General features: G+C 49.6%; 1 protein-coding gene across 7 annotated transcripts in view; it reads right to left on the reverse strand.

Moving 5' to 3' along the window:
- The window catches only part of LOC147604706 (uncharacterized), a 168878-nt gene that overhangs the window by 8359 nt on the left and 138155 nt on the right, over window positions 1-22364 (reverse strand). For 6 of the 7 annotated variants that reach the window (XM_086794580.1, XM_086794577.1, XM_086794584.1 and 3 more), the window contains 2 exons: window positions 8796-8904; window positions 8495-8554 (listed from right to left, as the gene is read on the reverse strand). In XM_086794580.1, coding sequence (XP_086650706.1) covers window positions 8495-8554; window positions 8796-8904 — 169 coding nt within the window. The remainder of the gene's footprint in view (window positions 1-8494; window positions 8555-8795; window positions 8905-22364) is intronic. The other variant, XM_086794581.1, reaches the window with a different exon arrangement.

Below are 22364 nucleotides of genomic sequence, written 5' to 3' on the forward strand. Positions count from 1 at the left end.
TGTGAGTCTAAGGATAGAGGCAAAACTCTGATAAGAATACGGCAATGCATTGAGAACTCTGGGTACCAATGTACTATCAAGATATATCTCATCCACACTAGCGAGCTGCTCCTTAAAATCTTTGATCTTGGTCAAGAAGCTATCCATTGAGTCTCTCTCATTCATGTACTCAGACTCCAACTGTTTTGCAGAGATATGCAACACGTGCTTCATTGCGCACATGGTATAATGCAGCAAGTGCATCCCATGCCTGTTTTGAAGTCTTACATGATCGAATATGAGGAATAATGCTTCGCTTTAGAGAAAGTGCAAGCGATGCATGTGCCTGTGCATCTCTTCCATCCCATGAGCAGCAGTGGAAGGTACTGGTGGTGCATGTGGAGGAGCCACATCTGTATCAGATTCTACTTCAGATGTACCTGCAACACCTGGTTGCACTACAGTTGTGAAACAGTACGAGTCTCACTACCACTGACCACATTCCAAAGGCCTTTAGCAACCAGTACATGTGTCATCATATAGAACCACAATGGGTAGTTAGTCCCATCAAGTTTGTTCTCAATAGACAACATGTTGAATACATCACTACTGCCAGCCATGACTATCTACCAAATGCAAAATCTTTCAACACACTGCAAGTACTCAGTATTCACTGAATGCAACCCTGAACGGCTCCCAACTGACTGAATCACCTCCAAAGTGTATGAAAAATAACACAGAATAGAGGATAGAGTCTTACTGACGAAATTATGATGGTCAATGTTGTTGAAGACACTCTAGATGCTGCTGCACACCAAATCCCATTGCACAACCCAAACACCCAAAATCGAGCAAGACCAATCCAAAATGACACCTCTCCAAAACGTCTGCAAAAACCTTGCGGTGCCCAAAACGCGCTCGAATCACACTGCGGACCCCGAAAACTTTGTATACTTCGTATACTCCACACTATAATATATACCTTCTTCTCCAAAAAGGGTATCTCAATCGGAGACAGAAAAACAGGGTCATGAGGACAGAGATAGACTACTACATCAAGTGTCAAGGAAGCTGTTACGATCCCGTGTTATTCCCTCTGGAAAACAAGCAGGTCCGCACGGGCACGGGCACGGACACGGGACGCACAATGTTTATGAAAAGGCATCAGCTGAATGTGAAAAGGCAACTCATAAGTGTGGCCAGCCCAAGTGTGAAAAGGGGACAAAAGGGATTTTGAGGTTATAAGGTTTTTAAAACCTTTGATGATAAAAATAAATATTATTTAGGCATGCATTTTTGCTAAGTTGCTTTTGGCGTTTTTGGAGAAAAAGCGCATCGTTTCTTTATATAAGGAAGGTGGCAGAGGTTCGAGGGGCAGAGGGTGGTCGCCGTATGAATCCTCATGGGTGGCGCTGTTGCCCGTATGGCTACCAAACAGGTGTCCGGGCAACTGCACAAGAGCTACAGGCTGCTGCTGCTACTGCTGCGCCACAAGAGTTGTGCGCATGGGCTGTTGACGGGTGGTGCTACTGCATAGGAGCCAGGCGACTGCTGCTACAACCACCACCAAGTACAGCCGCCACCACCAGGTACAACAACCGCCACCAGGTACAGCAACCGCCACCAGGTACAGCCGCCGTTGTCGGGTACTACTACTGACGGGTGTTGTTGCACTTGCACGCATGGGTTGCTGCTGGGGGCTAACAAGGTGCTGATGCGCATGGCCTACAGCAGGACGGTGCTGCACATGGGTACATCTATGGGCTAGGCAGCCAGGCAGGCGTCAAGCAGGAATTTCTCTGCAGACAGTTGGGCAGCCCGACGGGTGTCAGATGGGAGGCCCTCTACACCAGGTGGCTGCATGTATGGAAGCAATCAGCGTGGATCTCTCTCTATCTCTCTTGAAGAAGGTGAGCTGAAGGAGGCACCGAGGGCCTAACAGCCAAGGGGTCTCTCTCTCTCTCTTCGCGAGCAGGCTTTGTTTACGAGATTTGGATAGAGAGGATCAAGTTAAGATGCACAGGATGATGTTCTTGGAAGAGATGTGTTGTTGCTCTTCGACTTGGACTTATGTGTATTCAGGGATTGCTTGATACGAACTCTAAGGTTTTGGCAACCGTGATATGTGGATATATCTGTCATGGAAACAAGACATTGGTCTTTCGTGAAGAAAGAGGACTTTGGTATCGAGGAAACAGGCCTATGGTTTATGGATACAGGTCTATGGTTTATCAGATACAGGTCTATGGTTTATCAAATACATGTCTTTGGTTTGGTGTGGAAAGGATGTCTCTGGATTCATGTGAACACGTTCTAGTTTTCTCGAGGTTACACGCAAGTTGTGACTATAGGAAGGACATATGGTTTGGTACAGTCCTACAACTGTCTGGGAAAGGGTTCGTGAGATCCATAGTTGAGATGGAGAAGACCTTTTCAAGCAGGGAGGTGTCGTACAGGTGTGCCTTCTCTATAGAATGCTTTGATGTACTAAGTGAGAGTTCTTATTGGGAAAAGTCCTGGGTGAAAAGCTAAAAGGGATCCTATTGGTAAAGGATTCGACAAGTTGTACTATGTACTCATTTTTTATCAAGTAAAGAAATACCGCAAGGGGCGCCACTGCGTTTTGGGGCCAATCGGTGTCCTTGTACTATTTGCAGGAGCATTCTAGCTCCCATGTTTGTTTTCCTTTTCCAGGTTCTCATGGGTGATGAAGTGTTTTGTGTGCGAGTGTTTGTTCCACCGCCCGTCAAGTTTTTGAAGGCCGGTTTCATGGTTCCATTGCCGGGATATCGTCGACTTTCTCAAGGAGGCGAGCTCGTGGTTGTCACATCAAAAGCTTCAACATGGGACACTGAAAAGGCAGTACAGGAGACAGTACAGGATCGTGTGTCTTTGCCTGTATGAGGTGAAGAGCAAAAGCTAAGGATGAAGCTTAGGAGAAAAGACACCAAGCACAAGAAGTAGTCAGCCACTAAACAAGAAAGCAGATGAAGTGTTATGGTGCAAAAGATAGGTTGAAGGCTATGGCTTTTGACACTTTGTCACCGGTGGTATCGTCACGGAGGCTTCATGGGTTCGAAAGGCAGCTTCTTTCTATGTTTAGCAGTGGTGATCTACTATGCTTCATTGGGGACTTGTGCTTACCATTTGAGTGGAGTACAAGTAGGTTTTGGGTGCCTGAGGATGTATCAGATGAGGCTCAGACGGAAGCGGAGGAACTTGATGAGGTTCTTATTCCAGAGTAGATACTGGCACATAAGGAAAGAAAGGTACAAGGTAAAGTTTCCCGTCGCTATCTTGTGAAGTTCAAGAACTATTCACCGATGGATGCGAAGTCGATGGAGGAGGGTGACTTAGCAGATTCACCCCAGGTATTGCAGCTTTATCTTGATGCCTTTGAGTTGGAGCCGACTCTTGTGACGGCTCATTCAGGTTCAGCAGAGCATGGGGTCTGGAGCATTGCCTGATGCTCAAGAGGGGTAGCAGCTCCGCTCCCTTGTTACAGACAGGCTCAGTTTTTCATCTAGGAGTCGCTTGGTGACATCTTTGTATTCACCTGAGGTTCTGAGGCTGACAGTACATTTGCTTATGGGACTTCTATGATATTGTGTACTAGTCACATGAGATGGTAAAGTTGGGTATGGTTCACAGTCGGCCGCACCATGAAATATAACTGCAACTATAGATGGTTTTTGCCTTTGGAACTACGGTATGACTGAGGAAGATTGGGATATTGATCTTTGTCATATGGTTCTGGCTGTTCTTGACCAGGGTGTTGGTCAATTGGATTTTGAGAAGGATGCTATTTGTGGAGTTGGTCTTCTTTGGAATGGCATGGTTTGGTTGAGCTCAAAGTTTGCAACAACCTGAACTAACACTTCGAGACTCTATGGAGGGCATAAGTCTTGCGAGCAGTCCTAGAGTTGGTTTGGTTCATATATGGATTGAACTCTATTTGTGTATGTATTTATACACTTTCCGAGGTATTATGGTATTCTGGTGCCATTGGATCCTGGTACCCTTGAGAATACAATGGGTAATACTCTGGATGTGTCCATGTATGTTGGTATGATACACAAGAGTTGTGCGCATTAGCTGCTGACGGGTGGTGCTACTGCACAGGAGCCAGGCGACTGCTGCTGTAGCCGCCACCAAGTACTGCCGCCGCCACTAGGTACAGCAACCGCCACTAGGTACAGCCGCCGCTGTCGGGTACTGCTACTGACGGGTGTTGTTGCAGTTGCACACATGGGTTGCTGCTGGGGGCTGACAAAGTGCTGATGCGCATGGCCTACAGCAGGGTGCTGCTACACATGGGCAGCCAGGTAGGTGATTAGGTGGTTGAGCATGGGTTACTACCAAGTAAAAAGCCACCAGGCGACTACATCTATGGGCAACCAGCAATGGGCAGCCAGGCAGGCGTCAAGCAGGAATTTCTCTGCAGACAGTTGGGCAGCCCGACGGGTGTCAGATGGGAAGCCTTCTACGCCAGGTGGCTGCATGTGTGGAAGCAGTCAGCGTGGGTCTCTCTCTATCTCTCTTGAAGAAGGCGAGCTGAAGGAGGCACCGAGGGGCTAACAGCCAAGGGGTCTCTCTCTCTCTCTCTCTCTCTCTCTTCGCAAGTAGGCTTTGTTTACGAGATTTGGATAGAGAGGATCAAGTTAAGATGCACAGGATGATGTTCTTGGAAGAGATGTGTTGTTGCTCTTCGACTTGGACTTATGTGTACTCAGGGATTGCTTGATACGACCTCTAAGGTTTTGGCAACCGTGATATGTGGATATATCTGTCATGGAAACAGGACATTGGTCTTTTGTGAAGAAACAGGACTTTGGTATCGAGGAAACAGGCCTATGGTTTATGGATACAGGTCTATGGTTTATCAGATACAGGTCTATGGTTTATCAGATACAGGTCTTTGGTTTCGTGTGGAAAGCATGTCTCTGGATTCACGTGAACAGGTTCTAGTTTTCTCGAGGTTACACGCAAGCTGTGACTATAGGAAGGACATATGGTTTGGTACAGTCCTACTGCTGTCTGGGAAAGGGTTCGTGAGATCCATAGTTGAGATGGAGAAGACCTTTTCAAGCAAGGAGGTGTCGTACAGGTGTGCCTTCTCTATAGAATGCTTTGATGTACTAAGTGAGAGTTCTTATTGGGAAAAGTCCTGGGTGAAAAGCTAAAAGGGATCCTATTGGTAAAGGATTTGACAAGTTGTACTATGTACTCATTTTTGATCAAGTAAAGAAATACCGCAAGGGGCGCCACTGCGTTTTGGGACCAATCAGTGTCCTTGTACTATTTGCAGGAGCATTCTAGCTCCCCTGTTTGTTTTCCTTTTCCAGGTTCTCATGGGTGATGAAGTGTTTTGTGTGCGAGTGTTTGTTCCACCGCCCGTCAAGTTTCTGAAGGCCGGTTTCATGGTTCCATTGCCGAGATATCGTCGACTTTCTCAAGGAGGCGAGCTCGTGGTTGTCACATCAAAAGCTTCAACATGGGGACACTGAAAAGGCAATACAGGAGACAGTACAGGATTGTGTGTCTTTGCCTGTATGAGGTGAAGAGCAAAAGCTAAGGATGAAGCTTAGGAGAAAAGACACCAAGGACAAGAAGTAGTCAGCCAGTAACAAGAAGCAGATGAAGTGTTATGGGCAAAAGATAGGTTGAAGGCTATGGCTTTTGACACTTTGTCACCGGTGGTATCTTCACGGAGGCTTCATGGGTTCGGAAGGCAGCTTCTTTCTATGTTTAGCAGTGGTGATCTACTATGCTTCATTGGAGACTTGTGCTTACTACTTGGGTGGAGTACAAGTAGGTTTTGGGTGCCTGAGGATGTATTAGATGAGGCTCAGACGGAAGCAGAGGAACTTGATGAGGTTCTTATTCCAGAGTAGATACTGGCACATAAGGAAAGAAAGGTACAAGGTAAAGTTTCCCGTCGCTATCTTGTGAAGTTCAAGAACTATTCACCGATGGATGCGAAGTCGACGGAGGAGGGTGACTTAGCAGATTCACCTCAAGTATTGCAGCTTTATCTTGATGCCTTTGAGTTGGAGCCGACTCTTGCGACGGCTCATTCAGGTTCAGCAGAGCATGGGGTCTGGAGCATTGCCTGATGCTCAAGAGGGGTAGCAGCTCCGCTCCCTTGTTACAGACAGGCTCAGTTTTTCATCTAGGAGTCGCTTGGTGACATCTTTGTATTCACCCGAGGTAATGAGGCTGACAGTACATTTGCTTATGGGACTTCTATGATATTGTGTACTAGTCACATGAGATGGTAAAGTTGGGTATGGTTCACAGTCGGCCGCACCATGAAATATAATTGCAACTATGGATGGTTTTTGCCTTTGGAACTAAGGTATGACTGAGAAAGATTGGGATATTGATCTTTGTCATATGGTTCTGGCTGTTCTTGACGAGGGTGTTGGTCAATTGGATTTTGAGAAGGATGCTATTTGTGGAGTTGGTCTTCTTTGGAATGGCATGGTTTGGTTGAGCTCAAAGTTTGCAACAACCTGAGCTAACACTTCGAGACTCTATGGAGGGCATAAGTCTTGCGAGCAGTCCTAGAGTTGGTTTGGTTCATATATGGATTGAACTCTATTTGTGCATGTAGTTATACACTTTTCGAGGTATTATGGTATTCTCCTGCCATTGGATCCTGGTACCCTTGAGAATACAATGGATAATACTCTGGATGTGTCCATGTATGTTGGTATGATACATCAGGTACTTTACCATGTTCATGGTGTATCACTGAATGTGGCTCCTGCGGAATGGCCAGAAGTAGAGTGTGTAAAGCATCAAGAGGAACATATGTGGGAAGTACTTCGTGGATGTACTGTTTGGATGCATTGAGTGTTTTCGTATGCTCATGTTGTACCATCAGTTGTGGGTCCTGTGGGATATACATGGGTGTAAGGCTTGCGAGCAGCCCTTAGACTCTTACTTTAGAGTAGCTAGAGCATTTTGAGGAGCATATTGGTTGCGAATGCATATATGCATCATGCATATGTGTGTCATATGTAGAATGATGCTTGATACGACCTCTATCTTTCTCTCTCTAGGTTTTTCTTGATACGACCTCTATCTTTCTCTCTCTAGGTTTTGGCAAACGTGATATGTGGATATATCTGTCATGGAAACAAGACATTGGTCTTTCGTGAAGAAACAGGACTTTGGTATCGAGGAAACAGGCCTATGGTTTATGGATACAGGTCTATGGTTTATCAGATACAGGTCTTTGGTTTCGTGTGGAAAGCATGTCTTTGGATTCATGTGAACAGGTTTTAGTTTTCTCGAGGGTACACGCAAGCTGTGACGTATAGGAGAAGGACACATGGTTTGGTACAGTCCTACTGTTGTCTGGGAAAGGGTTCATGAGATCCATAGTTGAGATGGAGAAGACCTTTTCAAGCAGGGAGGTGTCGTACAGGTGTGCCTTCTCTATAGAATGCTTTGACGTACTAAGTGAGAGTTCCTATTGGAAAAAGTCCTTGGTGAAAAGCTAAAAGGGATCCTATTGGTAAAGGATTCGACAAGTTGTACTATGTACTCATTTTTTATAAGTAAAGAAATACCGCAAGGGACGCCACTGCGTTTTGGGGCCAATCAGTGTCCTTGTACTATTTGCAGGAGCATTCTAGCTCCCCTGTTTGTTTTCCTTTTCCAGGTTCTCATGGGTGATGAAGTGTTTTGTGTGCGAGTGTTTGTTCCACCGCCCGTCGAGTTTCTGAAGGCCGGTTTTAGAAGCTAGCTCTAATACCAATTATTGGAATTAGGGTTAGGGTTGCAACAATGCACACACACAAGATAGAGAAGCTTGAGAGCACACAAACTCACTAGATTAGAAATAACGAAATGTGTGATAGATACAAAAGATAAGTACACACCCCAAAATGACTAGATAAGAGGGTGTACATATGCACGGGAGAGAAAACCTCCTAGTGAGGGAAAAAGTGCCTCGAAGATCCTAAGTGTGTTCACACACATCACTACCATAACTGCCTCTCGTGACATCTTCTAGCAGCTATGGCATAGCCTCAACCTTGTATCGTTAGAAATGTAGATGGAAGGCACACCATCATCTCCATCTCCTTCCCCACGTACCCTAGCTCTATGTCTTTGAAGTGCAGCAGGGAGAGCTAGGCTCATCCTTGTTGGGTCTTCAGATCCATGACTATAGCATGGGGATTTCCTTCAGGGAGCACCACCACATTCTGCTGTGTGTAGAGGGTCCACCAAGAAAACCAAGGACTCATACAATCCGTGCTTCTCCTATAATACGGACTTGTATTCGAAGCTCATTTCACTGTACAGAAAGAGCTTAATTAGCTTGGTAGATTCACTAAGGAAGGCTGTGAAGAGGCACGAATTTTCTTTTCTTGTCCAATGCTCTGGTTTTCAATCATCAATTGTGAACCAATAATAGTTTCAACATATATCAAAAGGTTAAACTAGTGCAAACTTTGTAGAATATCCTTTCTTCAGAAAATCTTCACAACATTTGCCATACCTCCAGGACTTTCTTCTGCTCTATCAAATGTTCAAATTCAGACTGCATTGCTGCTTTGTCCTGTCATCATACAGAATCCAGGTTTTAATAGAAGACAATATCCATATCCTCATGTTGTACTAAGAAAATATAAAAAAAGCCAACGACTTTATCTTCTTTTTTTGAAATAAAAAACCCCATGTGTTAGCTCACACGTTCGCACCAAAACATTCCTGCTCATGAAACCACACAATCTTCTTTAAGGGACATAATAGAGTTTCACTGTAGGTGTCACCATCCTTTGGAGCACGCAAATACATACCCTTGTTACAAGCTGCAGGTTTTCCAAAGCTTTATCCCTTTCACTGGTCAGTGATCTCTCCCTGCTTTCATATAAGTCCTTAGCATGTTCTATTTCACCTTCAACATACCTGGAAAGTCAAGGGCACATTGAAGATGTCCAAGCACTTGGAAAAAGGGACTTTTAGGTTCTTAAGATCATTTTGATATGCAAAGAAAAATCTCACATAAAGAACTCCACTGTGAAACACCACCTCGCATGCTCTCCAACAACCCCCCCCCCCCCCCCCCCAAGCACACCCCCCCAAACTCCCCAGCCAAAAAAAGAGCAATTTGTACAGCTGTGTGATTCTCTACTAAAACTCAACACTCAACACTCAACACTCCCCAAGCTGGAGGAACTATTGATTTTTTGGGATGATCCCTAGCAGATACACACCATCATACCATTGATGCAACCACTTTTCCGATTGGCAGGATCTAGGGTTCCTATCGCTCTAAAAGCTAGGTCAGAATTACATGCTTGCTAGTTTCTCACTTAAAAAGCATCTTTCGGACAGGGGATCCTTCAAGCTTAACTTTCCAGGGTCCATGCACTCTGTTGCAACCCTCTGCAAGTGGGGACGAAGAACGCTTTCTATTTTCTAATTCATACAAAACCAAGGAAACAAGAGGCTCTTTCCAGTTAACCCTCCGTTTTGTGGGGCTGCTGAGGTACTATTTTGATGTTGCTGAGGTACTGGTTTGATGTTCTCTCCACCATTGGAGTGGCACATATAATGAGAATTTAGGTATAACATCTTCTGGATTAACCCCAGCCAACAGCTCTAGGGGTAACTGCTGACTGTGACACTGTGCTTCACACTAGAGTGCTTCTGAGGGACCCTACTTTTTTTTTCCGAGAAAAGATCCTTTCATTAGTTATGTAAAAAAAACGCCCGTAGGGCTACAAAAGAGATCTCTCCTGCTCCTAACAGAGAGAAGAGCAGTGAATACATCATGGCAGCCCGGGAGACTCTCCCTAGGTGCTGCAAAATACAAGCATCAGTCTAAAGGACTGAGCGGCTAAATCATACAATGGGGGGGGGGAAGAGCCAAACAGGTGGCCTGTAGTGCCAACGGGGGGATCCCGTGTGTAGGGTGTAGAACGGGCCGCAGCGCCAAGTGGTATGAAAGGCCTGGCGCCGTAAAATCGCCTCATCCGAGTCTCCCCGGATGCGGTCGTACTGTCCTCGCAGGGTGTGGATCAACTCCTGCCAAATCCCCCGAACAGTCTCTGCTGGTGGCTCTAATCTCCCCTCAAAGGCCGTGAAGCACCGGGCCCTCCAGGTGAACCAGATGGTGAGGCTGCTGAGGAGCTCCCATCGTAAATCCCTCTCCTGTGTCCAGCTGTCGGACGAGAAATCCGGTGCCGGAACCAGGCGAGGCTGGCCCCTAATAAATCTGATGGCCTGACTGCCCTGCTCCATCTCATAGCCCATAGCAGGCCCTGACGAAGTCGACCAAGCTGCGGCACCCCACGTAAACATACCCTCTGGAGAGAGGGGGGCTAGAATACGCAGCATCCGCAGCCAAATCTGCTGTGCCTGAGGGCAGTCCCAAAGGCAATGTCTCTGTGTCTCCATAGGGTGGCCGCATCGGACGCAGGCCGCCGGAAGACCGCTATAAACAAGCCAAGTGCCAACTGCTGAGCCCCTGTGGGCGACCAGCCACTGAAAAGCCGAGATCCTGCGGGCCTGTCGACTAGCCCAGAGTCGAGCCCAGAAATCCTCCAGGAACTCCTGTGATAGTCCCTGCAATCGCCAATGCCCCGCTGCCGCTGGAGAAACCGTCCTCCTCGCCATCAAAATATGCCGTCCCAGCCGAACAGTATACTGGAAAAATGTGATCTCTGTGGCCTCAAGGGATGCATAAGGATCATGCCACTCGTACTCTCCGGGGTCCCACTGTAGCCGGGCCAAGGGGCGCGCTGCATATGCCCATATACGCCAATCCGGGAGCACGTCAGCAGGGTCGGGGTCAATATGCCACTTCCGAGAAGCGGCAGCCACTACCCGAATCCTCTGAAAGGTGCACTCTGCAACCAAAGGCGACTCCACCTCCACTCTCTGGAGTCGGCCCTCATCCTGAATCTCATAATAGAGGCATCTGCCATCCTCAGTGCTAGCTTTGACAGCAATCAGGATCTCCAACTGTGTGAAGGCACCCATCCACCGTGGGGCCACTGGCTCGAGAGGTGTGAACCACTCCTCTGAAAGTGCCTCCTGAATATCATCCCTCATAATCAACCCCCCTCTGAAGTGACTCAGCCTCTCCACCTGGGTCTCCTCTGGTAGACTGTAGAAAGCCTGCCAGTCTCCAAAACTACGAGCTGGGCCTGCCGCTAAAGGTCCCCAGGCTAGACGAGGCCGAGAACCCAGCATATGACCCTGCTCTGTACGAACCGCTGGGCTCCAGATGAGCGGCTGCCTGGCCCGCTCCTCAACACAAGACGGAGGCCGCTGAGAGAGCCCCGGTCTCAGCAGCTCCCAAGCTCTCAGGATACTCAAAGCAAATCTGTCCTCCCATCCTCTACTGAGGTCTGTCCTCCTCATCTCTATGAATATCCAGCGAATCTCTGGTGCCCAAGTACCCCCTGCAGGAGGCGCCCGGGCCTGCAATCGCTGCAAGAGGAGCTCTTTCCAAGGCTCAGCGCCTGGAAGCAACCCCCGAACAATAAGCTTCCCCAATAAGGCTCTACTCTGATCGACTGGATCTATAATGCCCAAACCGCCCTGAGCCAGCGGGAGTGTAATAACTGCCCATGCAACCTTTGCCCGAGCTGGCTGACCGTCCCGCCCAGACCACAGAAAGTTCCTGATCAGCCTCTGTACCTGGCTGATGCAAGAGCTCGAAAAAATCCAGCAAGACGTAATGTACCACATAGTCGCTAACAGCACCTGATTTGCCACCACCACCCTCCCAGCCAAGGATAGTCGAGCTGTACTCCAATACAATAGCTTCTTCCGAATGCTCAGAAGAAGCGGGGCAATCTGCTGCTCAGGTGACAAATCGAGGCCAATCTGGCATCCCAAATACCGCACTGCTGTGCCGGGAGGAATCCATCTAAAACCGGGGTCCGGACTCCATGCCGGAGTGGGAGCACTACTGATCCAAAAGGCCACTGTCTTGCGCCAATTGATCAATGCTCCCGAAGCCGCACTAAAAACCTGGAGCGACTGCTCTGCCCGAATAAGATTGGCCTCTTGGCCATGCAAAAATAAGCCCGTGTCGTCTGCAAACTCAGCATCAAGCAAATCCTCCCCCCGGACTGGGAGCTGAAGTCCTCTCAAACCAACCTCCTCTGCCGTCAAATACATACTCATAGCCTCCGCAAAGAAGAGAAAAAGGAAAGGGGCGAGAGGACACCCCTGACGGACTGATCTGGTCAGCTCAAAACTCGGCCCCCGACCTCCTGCAATCAGCACCTGACTGCAAGCTGTGGAATACAAAGCTGCCACCCCTCTGATCCATCCTGGCTCAAAGCCCAGGCGTAGCATAGTGCCCTCTAAGAATCCCCAATCAACTCTATCGTATGCCTTCTCAAAATCGAGAAGCATCACGACCAAGTCCTCGCCAAGAAACCTAGCTCGGGCCGTCGCCTCCCAGAAAGTAAAGATGTTGTCAAGGATACTGCGCTCCTTGACAAATCCTGTCTGAGTAGCATGAATCAACTCCCCCAGGAAGGGCTGGATCCTCAAACTCAAGGCCTTTGCTAAGACCTTGTAGACGGTATTGAGGATCGTAATAGGCCTCCAATGCCGAATGTCATCCGATACTCCCTCCCCCTTGGGGATAAGATAGATCAAGCCCTCTGAAAAGCTCTGCGGCATCACCCCAGTGTCCAAAACATGCTGAAAGCCCCTGCGGAGGCCTGGCCCCAAAAGGTCCCAATAACGCATAAAAAAGGCCGGCGTCAGTCCGTCCTCCCCTGGGCAACTATGTCGCGGCAGGACCCTGAAGGCCTCGGCAAGCTCAATCTCTGACAGAGGCGCACCTAGAACTGTGCGCATATGGTCTGTGACCCTCCTCTGCACATGGGCCCACACAGTCTGTCTGCACACATCTCGATCCTCAGTGGCTGGCTCCGCTGAAAGCAAGTCACTATAAAAAGCAGTGGCAATGGCTCTGATCTCCCCGAGCTCAGTAGCTATCGATCCATCCGGTCTACCAAGCTGGCGAACTCCTGCTCGCGCATGACGGGGTCCAGTGATCTCAAAAAACTCCCCAGTCACTCTATCACCAAGCTGCGTCCACTGAGAGGCCTGACGACGATAGTAAAACTCATGTCTCTGCTCCTCTACCTCTCTAACCTCCTGGCGTGCCTGGCTCAGCTGGGACGCCACCCACTCACATGCAGGCTGCTGCTCCTGAAGGCGCTGTAGCGAAGCAAGGCTGCGTCTCAGCCGTTGCTCCCGCTCGCGAATCTCTCCCAGTCGTGTCAAAGCTGCAGCGTGTAGAAAAGAGCTAAGATCAATGAGTCCCTGGGCACACTGGCCCGCTGCATCCTGGTCAGAGCACTGACTATCATGCCAGATCCTCTCAATGTCCTCAGCGAGACTGGGGTCTGCAAGTACCCTCTCTGGGATCCTCAACTGCAAGCTGGGCTCCCGTGTCCCCTCCTCCAAAGTCAGTATAACTGGCGCATGATCTGAAAATGAGGTGCCAGCAAGAATGCCGACGGAGCCCCCTCGCTCCCCCAACCAATCGCCCACATAAAAGCGATCAATCCGAGATAGATTAGTCCCTCCCTGCCGGCGATCCGACCGAGAGAAACTAAGACTGTCCTGAGACCGGGAGAAAGCCCCATGCTGCCATGCATCAGTGATCCTCAGTGTCATACAAAACCGGTCCCAAGCTGCAAGCTCCGTGCCGTGCACTGTAACATGACTGCCTCCCACCCTATTTGCCGGGTCCTCAAGCATGTTGAAGTCTCCCCCAACACACCAATGTGCGGCCTCTGGCAATGCATCTGTAACCTGAGTCCAGAACTCTGCTCTGGCACTAGCATGATTGGGCGCATAGATGTTGAGCACACCCAATAGCTCATCATGCATCCTCAGAATGACATACTGTGCTCTACCAGGCACAATGATCCCTCGGTCCACAATGGCCTGCCGCCATGCATCTGCAATAACCATGCATACTCCTCCCTGTCCACCCAACGGACCAAACCCTGCAGACCAGAAAGTGTCCCATCTACCAGGCATCACCGAACCATATCTCCGGATCCTGCTCTCACCCAAGTGGTGCTCCTGCATCATCAGAATGTCAATGCTGCCACCAACCAGACATCTCTGTAGCTCCTGCCTCAAGCAGCCTCGATAGCGTATAAAGTGTGCTCCGCCAAGGCCCTGTACATTCCATGAGATGATCCTCATGGATGTCCTACTGAGGTGGATGCTGTCTCAGCCGTACGGCGGGCCTTCGCAAGCGGCTTGGATGGAGAATAGTCCCCATCCGAACGGCTGCGAGTCTGCCCACCCGGTGTACTGCAAGAATCCCGGATCAGGCGCCAGTGGCTGTGACCCATGGCGACTGCCTCCTGCTCTGACATAGTAACCTCGTGAATGCTCACATATCCTGGGTCGCGCGCCAAATCTGCAACTATGCGCACGACCAAATGCCGAATCCCGGATGTATCCACACCCCCGGGATCCAAGACAAAATGAGCCAACTCCCAAAGTCGGCCTAGCACATCTGTAACCTCCAAATCGCTCATGTGATGAGAAAACTCAACTGCCTGAGTCTTCAACGTGCTGAGAGCGAGCTCTAGAGTCCACTCCCGGTCACAAGGTCCACATAGAGGGAACGAGAAGGCCACTGCTGAGTCTAGTGCCTCCTCCCCGCGGGCCGGAGGTATCACTACATGCACTCGGATGGGTGCTGGCTCATGGGGGCCCTCTGCTCCAAAAAGCCGTGTGAAGGTATAATCAAACGCCGCCGAGCGCTGTCGAATGCCGAGGCGACTCAGCCGACTACGAATAGATGAAATCCGTGAGGCCCTAATCGGCATAGGTCTCCTCTGAGATGCTCGAGCGAGGTCAGTGCTCAGCGCCCTCCGGACTGCAGGTGAGCGCCAGGGAGCTGCCAGGACCTCCCGGGAAGGCGAGGCGGGCGGAGGGGGAGGAGGGGGAGGCGAGGGAGGAGGAGAGGGAGCCGCTGCCGAGACCGGAGCGGGGGCGGGAGGAGGCGATGGTGGAAGCGAGGCGGTGGGAGGGGATGGGTGTGGGGGAGGTGAAGGAGGGGGAGCTGGCATCTCCTGGTCCTCGGTCGCTGCAGGGGTCTCCTCCTGAAGGGGAGCAAATCTGTTCCTCACGGGAACCCAGTGAGGCTGAGACTGTGGCTGCTGCTGCAGCGGTACCTGGGCGTGCTGCTGTGGCTGTCTCCCTCGACGGCGCCCCTGTCCAGGCTGCCACTCCGAGGTCTCTGTGGCTTGAGCAGGTGTCCCTGAGGCAGCCTGCCGAGCCGAATCTGTGGGCGGGCCATCCGTGGCCTGCTGCTGTGGTGAGGGCCGAGGTCTCCTGCGAGGGCAGGCCTTGGCCAAATGACCGACCTGCCTGCAAATGAAGCACTGGTTCGGGAGCCCCGAGAACTCCACTCTCTGATCTATCCACCCCCCCCCTATCCTAGGTAGCTGAATGACCTTAGGAAGGGAGGAGATGTCAGATACTAACACTCTGACCGAAGGTAGCCCAGCTGCTCTGGCCACCACTGAAGCTGCTGAGGGGCCCGTCTCAAGAACCGAGCCCACCAGTGCTCCGAGCCTGGAGAGGAGCGGAAGATACTCCCGGCGGAGACCAGGGAAACAAACTGTAATATGGAAGAGGCGCTCTCCCTGCTCCGCCGCAGCTGGGTCAAATCCATGCTGCCAAGGCCTGAAGAAAGCCCGAGCACCCCTGATATCCAGAGGACTCATGGCAAGGACCTTGGCAACGCTCTGGGCGGCCTCGAACTCGATCTGATAATGTCCCCGGCCCAAGAGCTGTACATCAAGGATCTTGCCCACATCTGCAAGAAGGCGAGCCTGAAGTAGATCCCTGATCTCCCCTCTGCTGGGGCGAGTGCCGACTATACGGCAGATGGTGGAGTGAGCCTGAAGGCGTTCCACCTCTGCGGTGAGGCTCGCTTCCTCTTCCGGCGAAAGAGAAAGCCTGATGGGGAGGACCTCGGTGGCGGGCGAGGGGGCTGCGGAAGAGTCCCTCTGAGACGAGGCGGGAGGAGTCTCCATCAGAGTCTGAAGCTCAAGCGAAGGCGAGGCGAAAGCGGAAAACCTGCAAGAAGCGGGCTGCACACCAAGAGGCGGAAGGACGGAAGACGAAGAGGGAAAAAAAACAAAAACCCCCAAGGGGTGAAAAGCAGCACGACAAAGGAGGGAAGGGGGGGGCGGCGAAAAGAGGAGAGGCCCAGAGGGGGGGGGGCGGCGACAACGCGAGAAGGAGGGAGGCGGGGCGCTGCTGAATGGAGGCGGCGAGAGCAGGCGAAGAGGCGGGAGGGCGACCAGGCGGTAGCGGGGGGGGGATGGCGAACAGGCGGCAGCGGGGGGGAACAGGCGGCAGCGGGGGGGTGATGGCGAACAGGCGGCAGCGGGGGGGGGTGGCGAAATGGCGAAGAGGGGGGCGCAGCGGCGAGGAAGGAGGGGGGGGCGGCGCAGCAGCGAGGAAGGAGAGGGGGGGCGCAGCGGCGAGCAGAGGGAAGCAAGCGGGGGGCGGAAGGAAAACAGGCGCGAGGAGGGGGGGGGAGCGAGGGTGCGCAGAGCAGGGTGAGGCGGGGAGCTTCAGCGAGCGAGAAAAAAAAAAATCCCAAAAGGTCATTGTTCTGAGGGACCCTACTTGCTATATCATGTATTGCTTAAAACTCTAGATGATGACTCTCGTTATTTCCAGGCCATGATGGTTTCATGTCCATCATGGCAATGTCTATTTTGCTGATAGCAAAGTCATTTGGCACAACAATGTCCAAGGTGGACTAGGCATACATGCAGATGGCCTATGCCCAGCATCAATCTCAACCTTGAAGCTCCGGCCTTCACCATGCCTGTCACACACATGGGAAAGGTAACTTCTCAACGGGTGTGCAACCCATCTGTGTTGCAGGGCTTGTCAAAGAGCTGCAAAAGCAAATTCCACGTGTGCATGCACTATCTCCACTCTGATGCCGTCTGTCACACCAAAAAGTTCCTAAACTATTAGCATGAGAAGAGAAAGCTCCACTTGCTTTGATGGAAGCAAGCTAAGATCATCCTCTCATGGTTCCAAGCTACCCAAGAGAGTGATAGAATCTCTAAGAGCTAATGTAATCATGCAAGCATCCATCTGGCATCTACACATAGCATGAATCAACCCAAATCTACGAAGAGAGTAAGAGGCAAGAAGGGAGACACGAGAATAGAGAGCTCACTTGAGTTGATTCACAATGGGGAATGGTTTTATTTTATTTTATTTAATAATTTTTATTTTTTGCAGAAAGGAGACTTCTATTAAGTATGAATAGACCATACAAAATCACGGCCAGAAGCCGGAACAAAAAATCCGCATCTCATAATGTAGGGCGATCTCAACCAATATGGGGCATAAAGGTGCCAAGAGAGTCCTTTGGGGGTGAATGAGAAAAGATCCCTTGATCCCAGTCCCTCATGAAAACAGTTAATCTCAAAAATGAGTTAAATACAATTAGCTTGAGTTCACACTTACCCAATCAAGACTCAAAAATAGTTCTTGGCAACAAGACTAGCTCCTATAATACATTACAATGAAGTCCTAAACTTCTCCATATTTATCATGAAGCTCAAAGTAAGGTCATTACCAGTATATTACAAAGGACATAAATGTAATACAAAAAGATGGTGTGGGCACCTTTACAAAAGATGGTGTGGGCGCCTTACTAACAGGTGGCGAGGCAATGTCAACCGGACTGGTCAACGTGCCCTCCTTCCTAAAGGTGATCACATTCTCACATCACCAAAAACAAGTGTTGAAGTTGCCGCCCAATTTGTTGAAGAGCGCATGGAAGTATTTGATTTGCTCCTGGTAGTGAAATTGCTGCCGAAAAGCTCTCCTACCTGTCCCAGGCATCTCTAGGGCCCATGTCAATGGCAAGCACAATGAGCTTAAGAAACCTGCATGTCACCACTATGGCTCAATCTGACATTGGCGCATAGTTTTGGGTGATAAAATCATCTATGTCGACCTTCATTTCCTTTGTGGAGAGAAGCCATGGCCCATTAAAGTATGGGTAGTTGTAGAAAGGACAGTTCTTCTTGAATAAGCAAAATTTCTTCCAGGTCCACCAACAGCAAATAGGCATGTACATTGGGTTGATCCGTATCCATAGTCACCAGAAACGTTTCGGGGTTTTTGACGTTTCAGGACAAAACGTTTCGTCTTTCGGCTAAGAAACGCAAAGATTTCGTAATTTTTTCTACATAAATACAATAAAACGGTTTAGAACTTGTAGTTTGTAATTTGCAAGCCTGCCTAGTGCTAGCTAGGCACTTAAAATATGGTAAAAGCTTAGGCAATTGTGGTCACAATTGGGCAATTAGGGAGATGTGGTCTTGTGACTCGTGAGAAATTGGGGATTTATGAGAAATTGGGCAATTGAGAATTTAGAGAATTGGGAATATTGAGGAATTTGTCAGAAATTGGGGGAGAGAGGAGGAGGAGGAGAAGAAGAAGAAGAAGAAGAGGTGACTACAGATCGCGTGCAAGAGAAGGAGAGAGAGGATGTTTGGGCTGCACGCAGAGAGAGAGAGAGAGAGAGAGAGAGAGAGAGAGAGAGAGAGAGAGAGAGAGAGAAATGAAATGAAATGAAATGTTATATTAACGTCTTCAAAAGGCCATAATGACCTATGAGACCAAAAGTTACATCATGGTGGAGAGCTAGCTCAACGTCTACTAGAGGCCGAACTCGACCTATGAGACAAATCAATGTACAACTGTCAATGTCTTCTGGATGTCCAGAAAAGAGAGAGAGAGAGAGAGAGAGAGAGAGAGAGAGAGAGAGAGAGAGAGAGAGAGAGAGAGAGAAATGAAATGAAATGTTATATTAACGTCTTCAAAAGGCCATAATGACCTATGAGACCAAAAGTTACATCATGGTGGATCTGATACAATGTCTGGATTTAAAAAAAAAAAAAACCAGAAAATGAAAAATAAAGATGATACTACTGGCACCTAGAAAATGAAACTGGAAATGGAAGATAAATAGAAACCCTTATAGGGTGTGAATATAGTGAGGGGGGGGTATGCTATGGAGGTGAGTGGAATATAGTGAGGGGATACAGTATCATGTGGGACGGAGGGGTACACTATGGAGGTGCCTCCATCTCATAATATGTGTCGCATCGGACACTGAAATGAAATGAAATGAAATGTTATATTAACGTCTTCAAAAGGCCAAAGTGACCTATGAGACCAAAGTTACAACCATATGACATCTGATACACTATCTGGAAAAGAAAAGAAAGGACTGAAGGTAAGTATCTAGCCATACAATACATCAGTAGGGAGCATCCGGAAGCAGCAACTAGGGAGAGTGGGAAGCTAATGCTACTAGTCAAAATGGGGTACATGAGTACATGAATATGGGGGAGTACAAAAGTGACAGTGAGTACAAAAGTATATGGCTGGAGTTGTAATCATCCTAGGAGCTCTAGCATGGGTCTCTGCTGGATGGCCTGGATATCTGCCATAGTGAGATGCCTGGCCGGACGAGCCCGATGCCTTGCAATGATGCTCAGAATCCTCCGGTGTAGGCATCGTCTCTGATGTAAGGATCCGCGAACCCTCGGGCGTCTGGATCTGCCCAACTGGATAGCTCTCTCAGCTAGAGTCCCACGGGGTGCCCACTGTTGGGCTGTCGGCTGTGTGTCCTCCCGGAAGAAGTCAGTGATCTGTCTCTGTGTGGACTCCCTGCCAGTCGGGCGTCTGCTCCTCATAATGGACTCTTTGAGCTTGCAGATCTCCAGGAGATAAAAACCCAAGCATCGCTGATCACAATAGTCCATGACTCTAGCCAGTGGTCTAAATCCCTCTCTGAAAAGACAATGGTAGCGCCCTCGAGTCTCATAATATGCTGTGCAGCGACAGATGTAGTGCTCCTCCGTCTCTAGCTCTATCCAACAAATCTGACATATCCTGTCCCTTGGAGGTATGCCTCTAAATCTGCCTGTCTCTATCTCTAACTGATGTGAAGAGGTGCGGATCTGCCCAATGGCACACCTCAATCCATGGGACAAATGGGTATCCATGTAGCTCGGTCTAGGTATAAAGCCATCCTCAGTGTTGCGGAGAAGATGGTCTCTATAGAAAGCCATCTTCGTCCCTAACTCCTGTGAGGGCTCTAGCCATGTCCTCCTAGTGTCCAACTTAATGAGGTCCTGTCTGATGAGACTGCTAATCTCAGAATGTGTCAAGGTGAGAGAGGGTGCCTCTAGAGAGTACTGGAAGGGTGGAAGTCTGTCTAAGCTGAACCCGTGGAGCTCAAACCAGGATGCTATCTGCGCATACCAACATGAAGTGTCTCCCTCCATGGCTAGATGATGAGAGGACTCTAAAGCAAGTCGTGCATACCGGTGTCGGGGAAGCTCCCAGGTGCTATGAATGAAGGACACTGATCTGGCAAGAGCCTCGACTACGATCGGTGGTGCTCGGATAATCTCATGGGGTACCGAGGCCTTAGCTCGAATCATCCTTGAGATCATGGACACAAGTGGTCTCTCCATCGATCTCCATCCATCGTATGTGCGTCCTGATCGACTGTGACGATCTAGGCTAGGCCCCCAGATCTGTACTCCATATAGCATAGCCGATGTGACCAACGTGTCAAATAGCCACAGCTTAGTGCGTGGCTCCTGAAACTGTACCTGTTCCTCTCTACACCTCCTAGTGCTGCATATCCTCTAGTTAATCTAGCCTCTACTGCCCCCCTCATGGAAAATGTGGGCCCAGTGAACACCACTCCAAGATATGTGTATGAGTCAACATACTCCACTGTCTCCTGCCCATATGTGAAAATAGGCGCTGATCTCCGGACCCACTGAGCTGTAGTGTTAAACACCATAACCTTGGTCTTACCAAGGTTAACTGAGAGCCCACTGTCCTGTGCATAAGCATGTAAAGTATCCAAGTGCCTCTGCATACCCTCTGGTGAGTCTGCTATAAGCACAATATCATCAGCATATAAGAGCAGAGGTATCCAAGTGCCAACCAACTGGGCTCCTCTGTCCCCTCGTGTCCCAATATAATTAGAGATCTCATCAATGTATAGTCCAAATAGAGTCGGAGAGAGCGGGCAACCCTGTTTCACCCCTATAGTGGAGTGTACTGGCTGGGAGAGACCCTCTGAAGTCCGCACCTGCCCAACTACTGTCTCATAAAGTGCCATAATACCCCAAATGAGCTCACATGGAACCCCCAAGTCTTGCAGCCTGCGCATCAGTTTAGCTCTGGGCACTGTGTCAAAGGCCTTGCGGAAATCCACAAAGCCACAGTAGATCCTTCTCCCATGTGCTCTGCCCTCCTCAATGATAGCCCTGAGGGTAAAGATATGATCCAAAGTAGAGAATCTCCTCCTGAAACCGGCCTGTCCCTGAGCTCGGACCCCTTGTCTCTCTGCCCATCTGCTCAACTCATGCTCAAGAGTAGAGGCATATAGCTTGGCCAGCAACAAGTGACCAATCATAATGGTGCGGTAGTTAGTCGGCAGGCTTGGATCTCCAGACTTGAGTACCGGCACAATCGTGGAAGTACTCCAAGTCCCAGGAAACCCCTCACACATGGCTCTATTAAACATGAGAGCTAGCAAGTCTGCAAAGATCAAATATCTCCGCCATGGGGCTGTCTAGAATGGAGAGGTCGTAGAAGCGAGGTAGGCGCCTCCGATGCAGAGTAATAATGGCTCTGATCTAGCCGTGGTCGAGATCCTGGTGGGCGTGGCCGAAGAGCACGACATAAGATAAATGCTCTATCAGTGGTGACTCCCTGGGAGCGTGGTCAATGCCATGATGGCCCAATGGACGAGGTATCAGGAGGTGTGGGGGCTGGGTTGCTGGTGCTGGTGCCGAAGAAATCTGTCAAAGTCCTCTGTGTAGGTACATCATGGCTTGGTCTCCTGTCTGCCAAGAGGGTCTCTCTGTGTCTCCTGAGCTTAAGTAGGAACAATCCCAAGCATCTCTGATCCTCAAACTCCATGACCCTGCGTAATGGCCCAAAACCCTCTCGGAAGAGGCAATGATATCTCCGTCGGATCTCATAATAGACTGTACATCAACAAATGTAGTGCCTCTCTGTCTCTGCCTCCTGGTAGCATAGCTGACAAATGCGGACATCCAAGATCTGATGCACATATCGCCCTGTCTCAATGCGCGACTAGTGTGATGAGGTCCGGATCTATCCAATGGCACAACGTATCCCATGTGATAGGTGTACATCCATGTATGCCGGGCGGGTGAAAAAATTATATCTGGTGAGAGGTGTAGAAAATGGCTCTTGTAATGAGCCATTTTCCTACCTAACGGCTCAAGGGGGCTAGTCCATGTCCTCTCTGAGTC

This window comes from Cibotium barometz, chromosome 61 (genome assembly GCF_041138505.1).
Source record: "Cibotium barometz isolate CiBa-2024 chromosome 61, ASM4113850v1, whole genome shotgun sequence".
NCBI classification, from domain to species: Eukaryota; Viridiplantae; Streptophyta; class Polypodiopsida; order Cyatheales; family Cibotiaceae; genus Cibotium; species Cibotium barometz.